This window comes from Dama dama, chromosome 12 (genome assembly GCF_033118175.1).
Source record: "Dama dama isolate Ldn47 chromosome 12, ASM3311817v1, whole genome shotgun sequence".
Classification (NCBI taxonomy): Eukaryota; Metazoa; Chordata; class Mammalia; order Artiodactyla; family Cervidae; genus Dama; species Dama dama.
This window is the reverse complement of record NC_083692.1, coordinates 20,518,315-20,533,518: the sequence shown is the minus strand read 5'-3', so window position 1 is coordinate 20,533,518 and position 15,204 is coordinate 20,518,315. Positions and strand designations below refer to the sequence as shown.

Genomic DNA, 15,204 nt, shown 5'->3' with positions numbered 1-15,204 from the left:
TCCCATAGTCTCTGCTGTGAATTGTCTACTTAATAGTCTGTATGTCTAAGCAGTCACTGATAAACTGGAGAAAATAACCAAGCTGTGTAACTTGCCTGGGCTTCCCTGGTAGCTCAGCTGTTAAAGAATCCACCTACAATGCAGGAGACCCCAGTTCAATTCCTGGGTTGGGAAGATCTGCCAGAGACAGGATAGGCTACCCACTTCAGTATTCTTGGGCCTCCTGGTGGCTCCGTCAGTAAAGAATCCATCTGCAATGCGGGAGACCTGGGTTGGGAAAATCCCCTGGAGAAAGGAACAGCTACCCTACTGGAGAGCTACCCTCTCCAGTATTCTGGCCTGGAGAATTCCGAGGATTATATAGTCCATGGGGTCGCAGAGAGTCAGACACGACTGAGTGACTTTCACTTTCACTTTTCATGTAACCTGACAGCCTTAGGTACAGAGGCTGCTGGTCTAAGGACTAATCTACTCAAAAGGAAGTCTGTTGATCGTCAGATGCCATCTGTCTGCTCAGGGGTCCTTCCCTGTGTTTCTTGGCTCTTCAGTTCATGGGGAGAGACAAATAGATGTGTATGTGAGAGGAAATGGGATGTAATGGGCAACATTACTGACACTATACTGTGAATAGTAGTTACTAGAAAGATGGGTCCATGACAGGAGGTGGTTTGTCTACCACAGAATACTAGACTAGATATATTTGCTGTGGTGTATTGATAAAAACAAATAATATTTGCTGAGTTATTACTTTAATATGCCAGGCCCTAGAAAAAAGCACTTTTATATGGATTAGCAAATTTAATCCATGTAACATCCTTGTGAAGTAATAGTATTAATATTACTCCTAGTTAAAGGAAACCCACAGTCAGAAAGGTTAGTAACTCCCCAGCCTCATCTGGCAAATCCAGGTCTAACTTGAGAATCCAAACTCTTAGCTTTGTATGCTTGGGACAGAAATCCTTTCCCTATATACCAGTGGAAGCAGGATATGCTGGTAAACTGGCTTTCTGGGGAAAAGAACCTTGGTTTGGAGTATTTGCTGATTCCCATGGTGCAGATACTCCCGCCGTGGCCAATTTTAAGCTACCAACATGCCACCCCTGAATGCACACTTGGGATGGATGCTCAGAGTCTGATCCTGCAAATCAGGGCTGGCCGGCTCCAGCACAGCCTTTGTGGATAAGCTGTATTTTCCTTCATTGCCCCTTACGGCTTCTGGGGCATCATTGTCATCCTCTAGTAGCCATGGAGCCGGCAGTGCTGGGACAGAAGAGTGTTAGGATCCTGCCCCCGTGAAGGCGTGGGATGGGGGGCTGATGAGTGCACTGCACAGCCCCGCGGGCCTCGGAGATGCACTCTGGCCCTTTCACTAGAGTTTCCACCTGAGACACCATGACCGACCTTCTAGGTGGGTATGAAATGATGCCCTTCATGCCTCTGGAGGACCAGAAGCCCGCTCTCCCCTTCCCTCCCTTAGAGACAACTTCAAAGGAACAGCTGAAGCATTAACACCTTGCTACAATTTTCAGCAAAATAAGATAATGCTCTTCTGTCACTTTTTTTCCCTCTCCTCCGCACTTCACACTCCCACGACTGTTTTGCTCGCAGCTAATTACTCTGCTCTTTGACTAGTCACTCTCCCCTCTGTCAGCTGGTGCTGCCGCTCCAGGGCCAGGAAGAGAGGCCTCCTGGAAACACGCTGCCCTCCCTCCCCAGCTGCGTGTTTCTCAGGGTCCCCGGGACCCTGGGGTCATAGGGCCCAGGCTCTAGCATGGGGATTGTATGTAATCACCAACATCCATGTATGCTCACACAGAGGCATCACTAGTTTTGGAAAGGCAAAGTTTTTTTTTTTGTTTGTTTTTAATGAAAAGGCCAGTTAAACAACAATAAAGTGGGGCTTCAGCAACACCTGTAAAGTCCAACTCTTCTCCTTGTCCTCAGGAAACAGGCAGACCCTCCATGATTGCTCCCACAGGAAAGTGTATTAAAGAGAAAATGGGACAGGGGAAGTAAAGCAAAATTCCTGAGGCCCTACTATGTACTGGGTTTTTGAAAAAGTCTTCATGGCAGCCTCATTTCCATTGAAACAGTGAGCAGAATGAGGGTTGCAGAGGTTTAGTAACTGTGCAGAGAGTGAGCATGGGCAACTAGGGTGATGGCATGATGGAAGCAGTCCTGCAGAAACAGGTTTGGGATTTAGCTGTGGACTTCCCCAGAAGGCTCCCCCCAGGGAGTGAGATGTCGCACTGCTTGGGGGAGCCCCCACCCCGTCCATCACCAGTGGGAGTGTATGACCAGCTCTATGTCTTGGTGTCTGTGACCACCGACTCGAGCAGACATTCTTGTGGCAAGATGAGAAATACCTAGATAGCAGATTCAGTTGCGATGCTCTGAATGGTATTGCATGGGAGTGGTGGCCCTTCATTCTGCTGAGGGTCACCAGCCTTTGGATTATTTTTTTAATTGAAATATAGTTGATTTACATTGAGTGTTATTTTCAGATGTACCGCCATGATTCAGTTAATTTATACATATATATATATATATTCTTTTTCAGATTCTTTTCCCTTATAGGTTACTACAAAATAATTGAGTATACAGTTCCCTGAGGAAAGCAATCAAGGGCCATTCAAGTGGAAAAGCTAAAAACAAATTACCTGAAAGGACCAAATTATTTTTTAAGTGAGAATTGATTGCAAAGGTTTTTTCCTCATTTTAAAAAACAAGTATTGCAACGTGCAGCAGCATCCTGCTTTAGAGTGAGAAGGGCTGTTAGAAACCATCTGGTTCAAGTCTCTGATTTTTTTAGATGAGGAACTTTGGTTCAAAGAAATTAAGTTGGTTTTTTTTTATTCCCAAGCCAAAATCACATGTTTTATTAGAGATATAGCTGTCCCCAAGCACCCAACTTTTCTGATTCAAGAGTCCAGTATTGTGATGGTCTGTTCAGTATACCACTCAGCTGATTTTCTATCTGTATTTCTTAAGGTCTTAAGGATGAAGGAAAGAGCAATGGGTAGTAAGAAATTAAAGGAAAAAGTTAGAATAAAAAAGCTAAAAAAAGAAAGAAGATGGGGTGACTTTTCAATGAAGTTAGGGTTTCAGCTTGTCACTTTGTGTCACTTTTAGTACTTAAAGTTTAATTCCTGTTGATTGTAGCTCTTTGAGAACTGTTGATATTTTGTCATGGGCTATGCCCCAAATGAAATGCAATAGTCAAATGTAAGATGAAGTTTGGGGATCTGGAATAGAGATATTCTTTAGTTAGTGACTGAAATAAGACTAACCTACAAGTAGACTTATTCTGTGGATTCAAATCCTGGCTCTGCCACTTCTTCTTGGCTGTGTAGTCTTTGCAAATTAATCTCTGCAGGCCTCCATTTCCTCATCTGATCCACAAGGATAGTGATACTCAGAACTGAGAGTTGTTATAGCAGAGCCAGATTAGTGCTAGCCAGTTATGAGCTGTAAGCATCAAGAGTTTTTGTTGTTCAATGCCAGATTTTACTTGGAGTAATACAATACAAATCCCTTTGTGAATTTTCACGTGTGTCATGAAAAGCCACCTTTTATCTTTGTCCTTCAGTGTACTGCCCACTTCTGGATTCCATATATCATTCTTATATTTTACAGAGATAAGTAAGGGAACAGAAGCCTGCTGCCATGGAGGGCAGTCAGAAGTGACAGGATGGCAAGGGTTTAGCACTGTGAAATCTTTGCTTTTCTGTCTCTGTAAATGCATCTTCCCCCCCGCTGCTTTGGCCTTATCATACTTGATTCTATAATTATGGGATATGCAGAAGGTTTCTAGTAATATGTTAAGAGGAGTGGGGATGAAATACAGACTATAGAGAAGACAAAATATCCGGCTTAATGAGATCTTTTGACCAGTTTTAGTTTTAAATGTGATACAGCTTAAAGAATACTTGAACTAGAAGAAAACAGAGTAATTATCAATTGCAAGTCTTCCATTTTACAAAGAAACTAAGGAAGGCCCCAAAGCAGATATTGTCTATTTGGTATTATGTTATTATTGTTTCTATTTTATTTATTTACTTATTTTCTATCCTGATGCATTATGGGCTGCAATCAGCCTATGAAGGTATAGAATTAAAATTCATTGAGGGGATCTCTGTGTATGTGTGGAAGGGGGGTGAGGAAAGGGAGAAGGTAAATTGAAAACTGGCCTGGGGGAAATTTTTGAAAAGTTAATAATACCCCAGGATATGTAGCAAAGTTCGGTACATACACATGTAAATAAATCCATGGCTGATTGATGTCAATGTATGGCAAAAACCACTTCAATATTGTAAAGTAATTAGCCTCCAACCAATAAAAATAAATGAAAAAAAAAAATAAAGTTCGGTACATATTCTGTATTTGTGTTGGTTCCTTGCAGCCGACAGAAAGGGGTGTAGATGGCATGGTCCATTGAGTTTATAAGTTAAATAGACCATCGCAGAGGAGAAGCAAAGCTCACCATAATTTTGAGGTGGAGAGAAATTTTTCCATGCATTATCATAAATTTGTGTTAAGATTCTTTTGGCAAGCTACAACATTCTTGCATTGTATTTCCTGATCCAGAACCCTAGATAATGTACGATCAGAAATGAAAGGTTCATATATACTACGGTAGCACCTGTGTTAACAGCCAACCATGTGGCGATGGATATTTTTGTCAGAAATATTGAATCAAAGCTGGATACTATATCAGAGCCTAAGGTGATAATCCCTCATTTCAGAGAAAAGGGTTCATTATGTAAGAAGTCAGTAACTTCTGAAAGGAATGTCAAGTGGGCCATACAGTGTTCTGCAAACTGCAGGGTGTAACTCTTAAAAAGATCATGAAATCTGTTTAAGAGGTTGTATCCAGTGTATTTTTTTCTTTAATGAAACGGATTAACATGGAATATAGCAGAATGGAAGCTATCAGAGGAGGGTTGTGTGTATTTACGGTTGTGCTGTATCACAGTATAACATGTACTTGTCACTCAGATTGTGGTCCAAAAAGTTCAAAAGCTATTGTCACCCAGGCATAAAAGAGGCACAGCAGAGTCTTGGGCATAGGGTCAGATCAGGGTTGACCTTGGCTTTGGCGGGGGTTGGAGGGAGTGGCAAAGAAGCTCCAAGCAGAGGTGCCCGTTGGAGGCTTGGGCTGAGACTGAGGAGGGCAAGGACCCCAGCAAACCCACGTGTCCAGAAGCAGTGCTTTTCAAAACCTGTGGCTGTCATGAGGGTGAGGGAAAGAACCTTTGTGATTGTTGGGAGTCTTACCCTGAAATACACGGGCAAGGTCATGAGCAGGGGGGACCATTCCATCGTGCCCATTTTCCCACCAACAAGAGCCCCTTCCCCAGATCAAAACCAGGCCTTCAGCTGGAGGCTCTATGGACGTGCCTGTCCAGTACAAGAGCCGTGAGCCATCTGTGGCTACAGAGCCATTGTAACGTGGCTGGTCCCAAAGGAGCTGTGCCCCAAGTGTAAAATGCACTCCAAGTTTACAAGGATGTAAAATCTCTCGTTAATTTTTTAAATACTGATTTATTGATCGCTTGTTGAAATGATAGCATTTTGGATATATTGCGTTAAGTAAAATGTATTCTTGAACTGAATTCACCTGTTTCATTTTGCTTTTGTGATGTGTCTGCTGGACGTTTAAAGATTATGTACATGGCTTCTGTCGGTGGCTCCTGCTGTATTTCTTTTGGACGGCGCTGGTCTGGACTTTGCTTATGCTGCATCTAAATTTCCTCTTAAAAGACTGTTTTGCTATTACTCTTAACCTTTCCTTTCGAGATTTTTCCACATGCTTCTCAATCTTCGAAATGTCTTTAAGAAAATTTTTCCCCACTTAGTGATGAAATTCAAATGCACACTTTGAGTTAATGCTTTGGCGAGAATAGATTTTTTTCCCCCCCCAGTAATTTGCCTATCAGTCAAGTCAGTAATGGATTGAACCTTCCTTGGTTGTTTGGGGAAGGGGACTAGAAAGTGGGTTCCTCCTTTCTTAAGGTTTGGGGGTTGGGGCGATGGCACAAAAAGAGGATAAAATGATGGGAGACAGTTGTGTGCCCGCCATTCATTTCACTCAGGCTGCTGCCTGGGGCCGGCCCTGCTATGAGAGATTTCTGGCTTTCAGGGAGCTGGGGGGAGGCCTGATTTTAGATTATACTTTGTTCCCCAGCAATTTGATAATTTTTTATTTGATAATTGCTAATTTCAATAACTGGCACTTTTTTTTTTTCTCCTCCTGAGCTAAATTTGGCTCTCGGTTTGGATTTCAAGATTTCTCCCTACTTATTTTTGACTGTCGGGATCCCAAGAAATTCAAAACTATATACCCTTTTCGATCCTTAATCATAAGGGAAGGATCTAAAGCTTCCTTGTGATTAAGGATGGAAAGCTGCCTGTTTCCTCCGAGGCCCCGTCTTAGAGGTCTGCTCCCCCCCATATACTGTCCTGGCACCTTCCCTCCCCAGGTCGCAAAGCCAACTCTACCCCTGCTCCACCCTCACCCCCCACCCCCACCAGGGCGACCACAGGTCTCACTGTCTGTCCAGGATTCCATATCTCAAGTCCAGTATTTGGAACTGAGCAAAGGAAAATATGGGTATAATGCTTCTGAGGATTCTGGTTTTTGAAAGGAAAATGATTGTAGGGCTTCATGATTGAAAGATGGTTTGAAACCAAAAATGAAGTGTTTGATGCGTTTTAACTGTTCATGAGAATCCGTGTGGTTCTGCCAACAAGCAGAAGCAATATTGACGTTTCTTCTCTCTATGCCCTCCCCCTAGGAGTTGCTCTGAGACCTATCGCATGCCAGTGATGGAGTACAAAATGAACGAAGGGGTTTCCTACGAATTCAAGTTTCCCTTTCGAAATAACAACAAGTGGCAGAGGAATGCCAACAAGGGGCCGCATTCACCTCAAGTCCCGTCCCAGGTGCAGAGTCCCATGACCTCGAGGCTGAACACCGGGAAGGCGGACGGGAAGATGCCTCCTCCGGAAAGAGCCGCCAACATCCCCCGCAGCATCTCTAGCGATGGGCGCCCGCTGGAGAGGCGGTGAGTGTGTCTTTCAAGGTTTGCCCTCAATCTCTGCCCCAGATTTAAATATCTCCAGGCCCAGAAGTACCAGTGTTTGAGCTGCCCATATTTTACTAGAAACCAAAAATTAAAACTGAGATGCATGCACTAGTGGTCTTCAAACCATGGTAGCATTCTGAAGCCAGCAGGGTAAATGAAGATGTGTTCCAGCAAAGCATTTGGCCTTGTGTAATGGCATCTGGGCTTTGCTCTTTCATTTTGCTGTGATACCAACAGAAATCATCATTGCACACTTAGGAGCCGTATGAACTAGAACTTGTCCGTCACTTTGAGGTGGCATTGACCATATCATCATCTTTGACAGTCTTTGACTTGTAGAGGATCAGTGATATGATGGCAGCAACAGAAGGTTTTTGGTTGAGTGTCTGTGTTTGTGTTACTTTGTTATAAAGAATTGTGAGAAGGGAAAGCCGCTAGTATAGTACAAACATACTTTCCACTGCTCTGAATGCAGAAGAAAATAGTGGATGTTAGAACACTCAGTCCTGAGTAAAGTAATTAAAAAGAGCAGGCAGGGATTGAGGGATCCCAGAAAGTAACAGACCAAGGTTGGTCGTTAAATGGAAAGTCGCAGTGGATTTCCTCACAGATCATATCTGGTTAATTCTTTCTTAACCAGGATGCCCTAGCATTTTGTCTCAAATTCACTACAAAATGCAGCACCATGAACTAAGAACCTAGGGCAAAAATTAAAATAGAGTAAGTGCTCTTAAAATGTGAATACGTATGGACTGTATAATTTTAAGTCATTGTACTGTAAATTCAGACACTCCAGATTACCTCGACTACAGTTTAACACAGTGATCTGCTAGTCCTCTGCTAGAAGAAGCTGACTTCTTTCTGTATGTGTACTGCCCTGTCCCCATCATTGTGCTTGTCTTGATCACACCTCTGTGTGTTTTTGTGGTACCCCCACTGCAGAGGGGATCAGGAACCCTCAGAGCTGGCAGGGAGAAGTCTCTGTTCCAGAAGCTGCTGTGGAATGAAGAAAGCTCCCTGTGGAGCCAAAATGCGAGCCTGACTCCAGCCAGAACAGGGCGCCCAGGAAAACGTCCCAGCGATGCTTCAGAAGTCATTGGTTCAGACTGAGAGCAGAAAGTTGGAGGTTTTCAAAACCACACTATGATGTCTTTTATCTTAAAAGACATAAAACATTGACACTTAACTATTTCAGAAACACTAGAATACCATGTAGAAATAATCTGATCAAAACAAAAACAGACAAGCAAAAAAAAAAACCCTAGTTGTCTTTCTAAAATTCCTCATATAATCCTGGGGATTTATTTACAGAGCCTTGCTATTTATCTCAATAAAAGATTCCTCTCCCAAAGTGGCTACATTCCCATCTGGACTCCTCTTGCTTTCATTATTTTCAGGAAGGAATAGCATCCAAGTGATCGCTGAATAAATTCTTTGTTCTGCACATCCCAAACTTGGCTCCCTCTGAGGTGTGTGTTAACTGGAATTCATGATTTGGCCCACATTTTGAAAGATGAACCTAGGAAACCGTTGTTTAGAGAAGGACCTTTTGTTCCTCTCAGTGCTATTTTCTTTCTTTCCAAGACAGTCATCAGGAATTTACGAGTGAAATCAGTTTCACGTTATTTTATATGACATTCCATATAATAAAATAGCAGAATGTATTTTGATCCCATGTTGAATTTAATTTCTGCAACAGAAACTAAAGCTAATGGCTGAATGTACTGACCTGTGAAAGTGAAAATATTTTTTGTAGCTTCTTATCCTCTCAGGATGCAGGCAAGTGCTATAGAATGCATCACTCCATTTATAGAAGTTCTTTCTGTGGATGTTTTCTCTTTCTGTGGATGTTTGTGTGTACCTTTCCCATAACTCTATCCAAAGGATAGGGAATTCTCATGCTCTCCCTGTAAGACTGTAATAGCCCTGTGGCTCTCCAAGGCATAAGATGAAACTGGCAGAAGCGAGGCTACCAACGGTTTTTGGAAAATTTGACCTCTACCAAGTCTTCTTAGTTTCAGATATCCTTTAAGACACTGGACTAGGATTTCAGATCTAACGATGGAGGGCTTGAACGCTAAGCTCTAAATTTTCAGATTATTTGTCTCCTCTTCATTTTGAAGGGTATGGAATTAGATGGCTGTTCCTCTCGTAAAAATTTAAGAGTTTGATGTCCTATCCCATCATTCCTAACTTTCAGTAAAGCAGTATTTCTTATTTAAGTTTTAACTTTGAGGCATACATAGAAGGTACTCTTTGAGAAACAGTACCGAGTGAGTATTCAGTAGACTCCTGACATTCACCAGGAATACTTCCCGAGTCCTCCATTAAGACCTAGAGTCATAAAATAGACCTGAGAGTATCATTTCCTCCATGAAACATAGTAAAATAAAACTAAAAATTTTAAGCATTCCCTTCCTAGTTCTACTGAGAACAAATTACCTTACTGCAACATGGACGTGATGCTCCTGGCTATCCATGCCTCCCCATCTGACTCTCCCCCTTCATCCCAGCCCTGCCCCTAGATACCATTTGCCTTTGTACCTGGGCCGTCTGTAGAGTGATACGGACCTTTCAGATGAATCATAAGTGGTCAAAACAGATGCCAAGGTCTGCCGTTCCCTGAATCTTACCTTACCAGCAGTAGCATATGCCTGATACTGAGACTAAAGGATGGTCCCTTGGTATCAGTATAGGATTGGTTCAGAACCTCCCTGGATACCAAAACCTGCAGCTGCTCAAGTCCTGTAATTTAACCCTCACATCCTCAGCAGGTTCTGCAGATCATGAACATAGTAGTATATGCATTGAAAAAAATTTCCTGTAGAAGTGAGCCTATGCAGTTCAAACCCATATTGTTCAAGGGTCAGCTATATTGCCTTTACGTGGTTGGTTTGTTTCATTTATTTTTCTCCCCCAGGTCAGGCAAGTTGTATTAAACTGTAGAGAACCAGCTTATTTAGGATGAAGTGTGCAGCCACCTCAAGCCTACTCTGCACATGCTACACAATCTGCCTACTTGATTCACCACGACTGGACACAGCACAGTTCATTTTAAATGAAAACTGAATATACTGCTTGTAGAAACTTAATTTACTGCTTGTAGAAGCATAGTTTTCTTGAATTGTATGCAAGTTCCCAGACTTAACGGTCATTAGAAACAAAGAAAAAAATACTTGTGGAACAGATTATCCTTTTTCACAATTTTTATGACAAACTAAAAGGTGTTGTTCCTATTTGGAGTTTCTAACAAGAATTATTTAACTGAATTTTGCTCTCTATACATTGATTAGAGAAACTGATACAATAGGAGTAGATGACCCATTTGCCATCTAAATAGAATAAAGTCTGATTAGATTTGGTTTAAATATAAGAGCTTTATGCTATCTAGGTGGCCTTTCAAGTGTATAATTTTGTGGTATTTGTGGGAGAAGTTCTTATTGACAGAATTATTATTTTTGTTCAGTAGCTAAATTGTGTCTGATTCTTTTTGACCCCATGGACTGTAGCATGCCAGGTTCACTGTCTGCATCAGGTGGCCAAAGTATTGGAGCTTCAGCATCAGTCCTTCCAATGAATATTCAGGGTTGATCTCCTTTAGAATTGGCTGTTTTGATTTCCTTGCTGTCCAAGGGACTTTCAAGAGTCTTCTCCAGCACCACAATTCAAAAGCATCAAGAATTGACAAAATTAATATTTAACAAAAACAGTTGATATGGTGCAATCTCTATTTTGGCCTCAAATATATCTTGAGTGTAAGGATAGTACTGAATTTAAGTTAGCTGGCTGTGGTACACTGAACTTAACACATTACTGTGTTTAAACATAATATGGGATTAGTAATACAACCCTGATCGGTGTTAATATGCTCAGAAAAGCTTAAGTATTTCAGGGGTTTTGCATAAACAACAGGCATGTTGGCATGTAAAAGAATTTTCCTTTCTCCTTTTTGTAGATGAAGTATTGCCAAGCTTTCTATAAATGTTTAGAGTCAGATCATACTGAACCAATGCTCCTTTTGCATTTTACCTGGATGCCATCCTCTCCCCTTTTCTCCACTGCATTTAGCTTTCAGCAGCTGGATGGAATGTTGCTTCCTAAACAGAGTTGCAGCCGGCTACACTTGCAGCCTCCCTAATGCCCTCCTCTGCAGATGTCTGCACCATGAAGATCCTGCCTAGAGGATATTGTTGAAACAAACACAAATAGTTCTTCTATTTCTGTTTCAGTATCCATTAACAAAAATTCCCATTCCCCCACCCCTAGGCCCTTACCATTCTACTTTCTGTGATTTTAACTATCTTGGTACCTCACATAAATAGAAAATTTACCTTAGTGGAATCATCCACTGTTTGTCCTTTGGGGACTGGTTTATTTCACTTTAGCATAATGTATTCAGGCTTCATTCATGTTGTAGCATATGTTGAGTTTTCCTTCTTGCTTATTAGCTCAGGCTACTGTAACAAAATACCATAGATTCAGTGGCTTATACAACAGACATTTACTTGTGGAGTCTGGAAATTCCAAAATCAAGGTTCCAAAAGGTGTGGTTCTTGGTGAGGACCCTCTTCTTGGTTTGTAAAAAGCACCTTCTTGCTGTGTCCTCACATGGCAAAGAGAGGAAGCTCTGGTTTCTTGCCCCTCTTATAAGGGCACTCATTGCATCATGGGGGCTCCACCCTTATGACCTCATCTTAACCTAATTACCTCCCAAAGGCCCCACCTCCTAATGTCATTACACTGAGGTTAGGATTTCAACACAGGAATTCGGTGAGGAGTGAGGGTGGGGGGATCCCCAGGTGGCACAGTGGTAAAGAATCCACCTGCCAGTGCAGAAGCCACAGAAGACAGAGGTTTGATTCCTGGGTCAAGAAGATCCCCTGGAGGAGGGCATGGCAACCCACTCCAGTATTCTTGCCTGGATAATCCCATGGACAGAGGAGCCTGGCGGGCAAAGAGTCAGACACAACTGAGCACACATGCACACGGGTGGGTGAGGGGCACATTAAGTCCATAACCTTTCCCTTTTTCAAGAATGAGTAGTATTCCATTGTATGTATGTACCACATTGCTTATCCATTCATCCATTAATGGACACTTGGGTAAATCAGTTTATAAAATTCAAAAGAAGGTAAAAGTGAAACACCATAATCTGATAAAGCCATAGAATTGAAGCTTAGATTTAAGTAGAATTTTTGCTTTTTATTGACTTAATTGCCCCAGCTCTTCAAAGGAGTGAATGCACTCTGGCATCCACACTGGCATCACTTTAGATGATTTGCAAGTTCACACTTTTAGAGTGGACTTTCCAGGTGGCGCTAGTGGTAAAGAACCCGTCTGCCAATGCTGGAGACCCAAGAGATGCGGATTCGATTTCTGGGTCAGAAAGATTCCTTGGAGGAGGGCGTGGCCACCTATTCCAGTATACTTGCCTGGAGAATCCCATCAACAGAGGAGCCTGGCGGGCTACAGCGCATGGAGTCCCAGAGAGTCAGACACGACTGAAGCAGCTTAGCACACACTCGCGCACCTTTAGATTAGAGTATCATTAGGGTGTGAAGGTGTTTTCTATTCAAGCATTCGGGAAAGGGACGCAGCAGCCTGAGCCTGGCACGCCTCCCAGCTCCCTTTCTTTTACAAACTGTAGAGTGGCCCGGGGAACAAGCCCAGGGTACTGTAAAGCCGAGGTATTATAGTTACTGTGTTCAATCTGAGCTGGTCGGACAGGCCTGGCACATAGTGCGTCTTAGAAACTGGTAGTTGCCGTCTTCCTTGGTGTCGTTTTGTGGGTGCTCTTCTAAATACAGCTGCCTGGGGGTGGAAGGGGGCTCTAGTTCCAGTTGGGGACTTAGGGGTGAGGATAGAGCTGGCCACACCGGACTCATGAGTCAGTCTGCAGCTAATCCAGGCCATGCGTGTGGTGTGAGTCAGTGTGTTTGCAAGGAGCGGGTTGTGCCGTCTTGAGCACCAGCTAACCTCGGTGAGACGGAGGATGAGTTCAGGAGACCTGCTGTGCTGGGAACAGTCGTGGCGAGCTGTGCAGTTGTGGAAGGAAATCCTGCAAAAACTATCCGGTGAGTTGGAATAGCCTGAGAGATGAGTTTGAAAAAAGCTGGGAAGGGCAGCAAGGTGGCCAGTGGGCGTATTGTTCTGTGTGTCGGAGAGTTGTTCTTCTGAATGTGTCTAGCAGTGGGGTCTTGCCCTCATCCCTTTTAAGGGAGTTCTGCGTTAGGAGCCACCCAGGGAGGCTGGCCTGCTCACACCTTATGGGAAGGGTCTGAAGGGCCCATAGTGGCCCTGAGGCTTCCTCCAGAAGCACCCCTTATCCACGGCCCACACCTGACGAGGGGCAGGCCTTCCCAGAAGCCAGATGCGGCCCGTGTCCTGCTGTAGCCCTCACTCTTGTGAGAAGGTAACAGGCGTCCTAGGCCCTTTGTCCGATGAGGGCACATAACCCATACAGACACATTTACCATCAGAAATTTAAACAACTCTCAGGGGTAAAAAAAAGTGTATCCTGCTCCCTTGTATCTGAAACCACTGACATTTTTTCTTTAACATGTGTCTATTGCACTGCGCGTGTATAAATATGTGGAAATTAGTGATACTGAACACAGGTGAGCCACCTAGACCTACCCCACAGTCATCAGTGTGAAAGTTTGCCATAAGCCTCTTGTTGAGAACCTGGGATAATGACCAGTCTGACCAAGGTCTGCCTCCACTCGTGGAAATCCCTCCATGTGGTGAGAAAGTGGCAGTCTGCCATCCGCCTGTCATTAAAATATTGGCTGCACCAGTATTCTTACATGGAAAACTCCGTGGACAAAGGAGCCTGGTGGACTATAGCCAGTGGGGTCGCAGAGAGTCAGACGCGACTGAGTGAGCGTGAACAGAGACGCTTCGGGCACTTGCACAGAGCGGGTGGGGGGTCTTAGGACCCCTTGAGGAAGGGGCACACCAACAACCACCAGCACAGAGGCCATCCCCGTGTGTTGCATTGTGGCTTCTGCATCCCTGTTTTTGTGTGATGCAATGGGATTGAATTTATTTTTAGTTTCTTCCAATTTGTAAAAGCCTAGCATGCTCCAGGAGACCACTTAACTTCTCCTCACCAAAGGATTTGGTTGTGACCCTCTTCATGAAGTATTTGAACATTGGTGAAGGGAAGAACCAACTAAAATTAAAGAGGCTAGTATTTGTGGTGGGCTAACAGACTCTTTCTATATGGAAATCTCATTAATTTTAGGCTCATGTCATCAGTTCTCTTGTGCCTTGGCAAAAAATAAAGGACTGTGTTTGGTCATTGCCTGCCATCTCAGGGGCAATGGCCCTATAGGGCCAGCTCTGACCACACTGCTGCTTTGCTGCAGAACCTTCTAGGCTGCCCTGTTGCCTAATAGATGAATTTGTGCTCCCTCAGTTTACCAAACGTGGGCCCACCCTACCGGACACATTTCTCCTCCTGGGCACAGCCTGCACCAATCTCCTGCACCTGTGTCAAGTGTTCCAGCCAAAGATACCACTGTGGTGGCCGCATACGCCTTCCTGTTCCTATGTCCTAAGTCTTGACTTCTGTGAAAATCCTTTGTTTCCTACAAAATGCATCTCAAATGCATTTCCTCACAAAGCTTGCTTTCCCCATAGGATCTGACCTCTAACCTGCCTGAGCTGCCTCTGCATTCAATTTGAACTGCCCTTGTGACAATAACATTCTACTTGCATTTTGCTTAAGAGCTATAGGCAGCTGTTTTTTTACTGAGCTCATATTCTGTGCAACGCTCTGATCAAAGTCCCTCATGTTGAGTTTTTCTCAGCTGATCCGCCCAGCCACCCAATAAGTTGGTTGCTGTTTACTCCTTTTACAGACAAGAATACCTGGGGATTGAGACATGGAGTCATCTGTGCAGAGTCCTGGCTGGTTTGTGGTGAAGCTGAGATTAGCACCATCAGAGCCCCTGTCTTAGCCACCAGGTTGCAAGAATGAAATCTACCACCAGACATAGGTGGTGCTGAAGAAATACTTGCCAAGTTTGAAAGTGAGAATTAGTAAAAAGTGACGAAGAGAAGGAGTGAAATGAGTAATCACCAGTATTTGTAAACTAACAAAAGTTGATTT

At 43.5% G+C, this 15,204-nt stretch overlaps 1 protein-coding gene across 13 annotated transcripts in view; it reads left to right on the top strand.

The window, feature by feature from the left end:
• Window positions 1–15,204, top strand: part of SIPA1L1 (signal induced proliferation associated 1 like 1) — a 370,378-nt gene that overhangs the window by 303,091 nt on the left and 52,083 nt on the right. For all 13 annotated transcript variants that reach the window (XM_061156758.1, XM_061156766.1, XM_061156764.1 and 10 more), the window contains one exon: window positions 6,798–7,067. In XM_061156758.1, the coding sequence (XP_061012741.1) occupies window positions 6,798–7,067 (270 nt within the window). The remainder of the gene's footprint in view (window positions 1–6,797; window positions 7,068–15,204) is intronic.